The sequence below is a fragment of the Arachis duranensis genome, chromosome 8 (genome assembly GCF_000817695.3).
Source record: "Arachis duranensis cultivar V14167 chromosome 8, aradu.V14167.gnm2.J7QH, whole genome shotgun sequence".
Lineage (NCBI taxonomy): Eukaryota > Viridiplantae > Streptophyta > Magnoliopsida > Fabales > Fabaceae > Arachis > Arachis duranensis.
In genome coordinates this window covers 29,291,721-29,296,237 of record NC_029779.3, presented here as the reverse complement: position 1 = coordinate 29,296,237, position 4,517 = coordinate 29,291,721, and the positions used below count along the sequence as shown (strand labels likewise).

Here is a 4,517-nt window from a genome sequence, read left to right as displayed (position 1 = left end):
TAAGTGTTTAATTAAAAATATTATATACATAGAAATATAAAAATTAAATTAAATTAAATAATTTTTTATTTTATTTTTTACATTACCGTAAATTCTATAATATACTGTAGAAATGCCTTTTTATTGGTAGTGGAAGTGCGATGTTATTAATACTTCTTCAACACACTAATAATTATGTTCCATTTTGCCTTTTTTTTAAAGTTGAGTAGTGGTATTGGTAATCCTATTGTATAGGTATAATATCAAGGATACACATATACTTAAAGTCAAATAAATTCTATTAGGTAGGAAATTTTGCTTCTCCTCATTGAGCTTTCAAATGTATTATTACTATACAGTTTATAATTAGTTATCCTAAGGGTTAAAGAACCTTTTTGTATTTCTACAAATTCTGATTGGACTGCGTTTCTTTCATATGCTATATATTACTCTATAAACAAAATACTTTTGATCTGTAATAATAATATAAATATGTATATTCTTTAATAAATGATTATTCTTTAAAACTTTTCTAAATTACTATTACCCATCTCATACCCTTGATTAAGTTACACTTTACGACTTTTCTCAATCAGTTTCAGAATTAAACCTATCACATTATTTCTTCTTCTATAGAAGTATAAAACTTTATAAATATATAATTTTAGAAAAATTTAATTCATGCTTCAAAGATAATTTTTTTGTCTAAAATTTAACTATAAGTTGAATTGATTAAAGATGTGATTGCTTTATGTATTAAAAATATGTATATAACTGATTTATATCATTCGGTATACAAAACAAAAATAATTTATTCTCAAACTTTTTAAAAATGTTACAACTATAACTATTTATTATGTCTCTCCTTTATTTATAAGTAATTTTATGATATGGTATTAGAGTCTTTGTAACTTAAAAATTAAGAGTTCAATCCTCATAATTTTAACACAATACCAATAAAAAGAAAAAAATCGATAAAAAAAATTAACACGTTATTAGAAATGTAATAAAGAAAAACTACTAAAAGTAATATTAAATTATTAATTAATCACCATAGTAAAACATTACCCCATTATCTCGATATTAACAAGTAACAAACATGCGCATGTGTTAGCAAGAAATTGTGTTATAATGAAATGTCTTATATTATTTAATTTAAGCCATACATACATAGGCATGCAAATGATGCAATTATCTTAGAATTTACAAGAAAAAAATTTTGTCACTCAAATAATTACATCCAATTAAGAAATGATCGTTTCCACCAATAAAAACATACACATGCAAAAAATAAAAACCTAGCTAATAATGTGTACAAGTTGTTTATCTGAAAAACTAGTAATAATATATAATAAGAAGCGCAATGAGAAGAAAGAGAAGCAAAAGTAATTAAGAATTGTAGTGAGTATGAAAGTCTGATGAATAGTGGTGGAAAAAGCATTGCAATATCACGGAAGCAACATAAAGAAAATGCGCACGCACTAATTTCATTTGAGTCAAGCCTGATAACTATTTGTTTTTATCATCAGCAGCCATATGCACCATCAATCACTAATTAATAACCTTATAAATACCCAACCTTATGCCCTTAATCACAATTAGTAATATACACTCTCATATGCAATGGCTTCTCCTATAACATCTCAAGAAAATGCAACATGTCAATGGCTTAGAGAATTGCCCAAGAAAATAAAGAAATCGGGGCAAGATGATCCTAGAAGGATTACTCATTCTCTCAAAGTAGGATTTGCACTCACATTGGTCTCCATGTTCTTCTATGTCCAAGCTCTTTATGATAGCTTTGGTGTCAATACATTGTGGGCTATTATGACGGTCGTTGTTGTCATGGAATTTTCTGTTGGTAATTAATTTAGTACCTATATATATGTCTTCACCTTTCATTATCATTACATCATCATTATAATACAAATTCAATTTTCATGTTAAAATACTAAATACTTATTAAAAATAAATTAAATATATATTTATATATTGACTGATTTAATAACTGACTTTTAGATGTAAATAATATTTTCTATACAAATTAAATAAAAGAATGTTTTTTAGATTTATATATATCTATAGTCTAAACTTCTAATAAGCATGACTTACTTAATTAATTCAATTTTCCATTTATTTCAGGAGCAACTCTTGGAAAAGGACTAAATAGAATGGCAGCAACATTGCTAGGTGGTTTTCTAGGTTTTGGAGTTCAACAACTAGCAACTTTGCCTGGAAAGACAAATCAGCCAATACTATTGGCAATTTTTCTCTTCATCATAGGTACCAAATTAATTAATTAAAAATAATATAATATAATATAATGTATGAACTTATTGATTAATTAAAGAATTCATCATCTATACATTATCATTTTTATTATTATTGTTGTGTTACAGGTGCGGTGATGACATATATTAGGTGTATCCCTGGAGTGAAAGCAAAATATGATTATGGATTCTCAATTTTCATATTAACCTTCAGTCTTGTATCTATATCCGGTTATAGAAATGATGAGAGTGAAACACTAGAATTATCTTGCAAGAGACTATTCACAATTATCATTGGAAGCATTTTGTCTATGATTGTATCCGCTTGCATATTTCCGGTGTGGATAGGAGAGGATCTTCATAATTCCGTTGCTAAAAACATAGAAAAGATAGGCGATTTCTTAGAAGGTATATATATACATATATATAAACATCTATAATTAATTAATTAATTGTGATATTATATATATGGTGATTATTTTAAATTCTTCTATGTAAGGAAATTAACTAAAAGATAAAATTTATTTCTTTGTAGGGTTCATCAATGATTCCTTTAATGTAATGGAGGAGAAGAAATCCAAGAATGAGAAATCATTTGCTGAGGAATATGAAAGTGTTCTTAATTCAAAAACCAAGGAAGAAAACATGGTAAATTTAAACCCCAAGTTTGCTTTTATTTTAGTTTAATGTGTATAAACATATAAAATCTTTATGTTCCAACATATATTTTATATTAGTGACTGATTTTTATAGCTGATTTTGGTGTATACGTAATATAGTCGATGTTTTATTATTACATAAATAGAAAAAAAAATTAAATTCTTTTATACTGTCAAATACACAAACTTACCAACAAGTGCAATCCTTTTTGTCTTGTAGGCTAATTTGGCTTCATGGGAACCTCGACATGGCAAGTTTCAATTCAATCATCCATGGAAGCAATACTTGAAAGTTGGAAACTCAACGAGGCAATGTGCTTACAAAATGGAAGCCCTAGATTGCCACATTAAGTCTAAGATCCAAGTATGCAATAGAGCACTTTATTAATTAATTATTTCTCATTATATAAATACTCGAATAAAATTAATTAATATCTATAGCTTACTTTCTAACATATACATGTTGATTTTTTGTATGTAGATTACACATGAACTAAGGAACAAAATTAAGGATACATGCCAACACATTTGCTTAGAATCCGGGAAGGCTTTGAAGGAGTTATCTTTATCAATTAAATCAATGAAATGCTTATCAAAAACAAATTATAAGGCTCACATTGCAAATGCCAAAGAGGCAATTGAATCCCTAAGCACTATGTTAAAATCAAATCTCTCAGGAGGAGGAGTAGAGGTTAATCTACTAGAGGTAGTGGCAATTGCTGCAATGGCTTCACTCCTAATGGATGTTGTGATTAGCATTGAAAGAATTTCGGAACAAGTTGATGAATTAGCATCCTTGGCACATTTCAAGAGTCATAATAATGTTCATCAAGATGAAACAAAAGCTACGAGAACAAGACCGTTACCTTTGCTTCGTGAAGGGATTATGAAACGGTTTTTCCCTCGTGACAAAATGCCACATCATCACAACAACAGAATTCATGAGTCTTCAATATGTTCGCCGAAACAAAATAGGAGTTCAACCATAGAAGTGATTGTTCAGTAATCAATTTAATTAACTAAATACAGTATAAGAGTTTAATTATTCTTTCATTCATAAAAAAGTTGTAACATTGTATTATATATATAGTTCTTTATATATACAAATACGAGATATGTATACTTATATTTGATCTTTATCTAATTTAATTCGTATAGATTAATGAAAGATTCCTTTATCAATTTAGGTATAATTTGCTTTACATTTATGGTTGACGCATTACTACTCTACTTCACTATTATATTTCAAGTTTCAACGAAGCAAGGTAGGTATGCACGCAACACATGACATGGCAAATACAAAGTTCCATACGATAACGTTGATCAAACAAATTAAAACTTCACACTGCTTATATATATTGGGATAGTACATTAATTACCTCTATATATGTATATGCACTACCTTTGTTTCTCGTTACTAATAGTAGGTAAGAGAGGAAGTGTCGAAGTAAAATTTGAACTCCATTCACTAAAATTGAATCATAAGAGTTCAAATTATAATATATATATAAAAGATGTATAGAGGTAAAAAATCAATAAATTAAATTAAATTAAATATAATTGATTAAATTGTATTATTTTTATTAAAATTAAACTAAATAAATTAGTA

General features: G+C 27.2%; 1 protein-coding gene across 1 annotated transcript; it reads left to right on the top strand.

Moving 5' to 3' along the window:
- The first annotated feature begins 1,596 nt into the window (after window positions 1–1,596).
- Window positions 1,597–3,974, top strand: LOC107461974 (aluminum-activated malate transporter 2-like). The gene is made up of 6 exons (XM_016080527.3): window positions 1,597–1,840; window positions 2,122–2,262; window positions 2,379–2,657; window positions 2,785–2,897; window positions 3,129–3,272; window positions 3,390–3,974. The coding sequence occupies exons 1-6, from the start codon at window positions 1,603–1,605 to the stop codon at window positions 3,912–3,914; spliced, it is 1,440 nt and encodes a 479-aa protein (XP_015936013.1). The 5' UTR covers window positions 1,597–1,602; the 3' UTR covers window positions 3,915–3,974.
- Window positions 3,975–4,517: the final 543 nt, after the last annotated feature.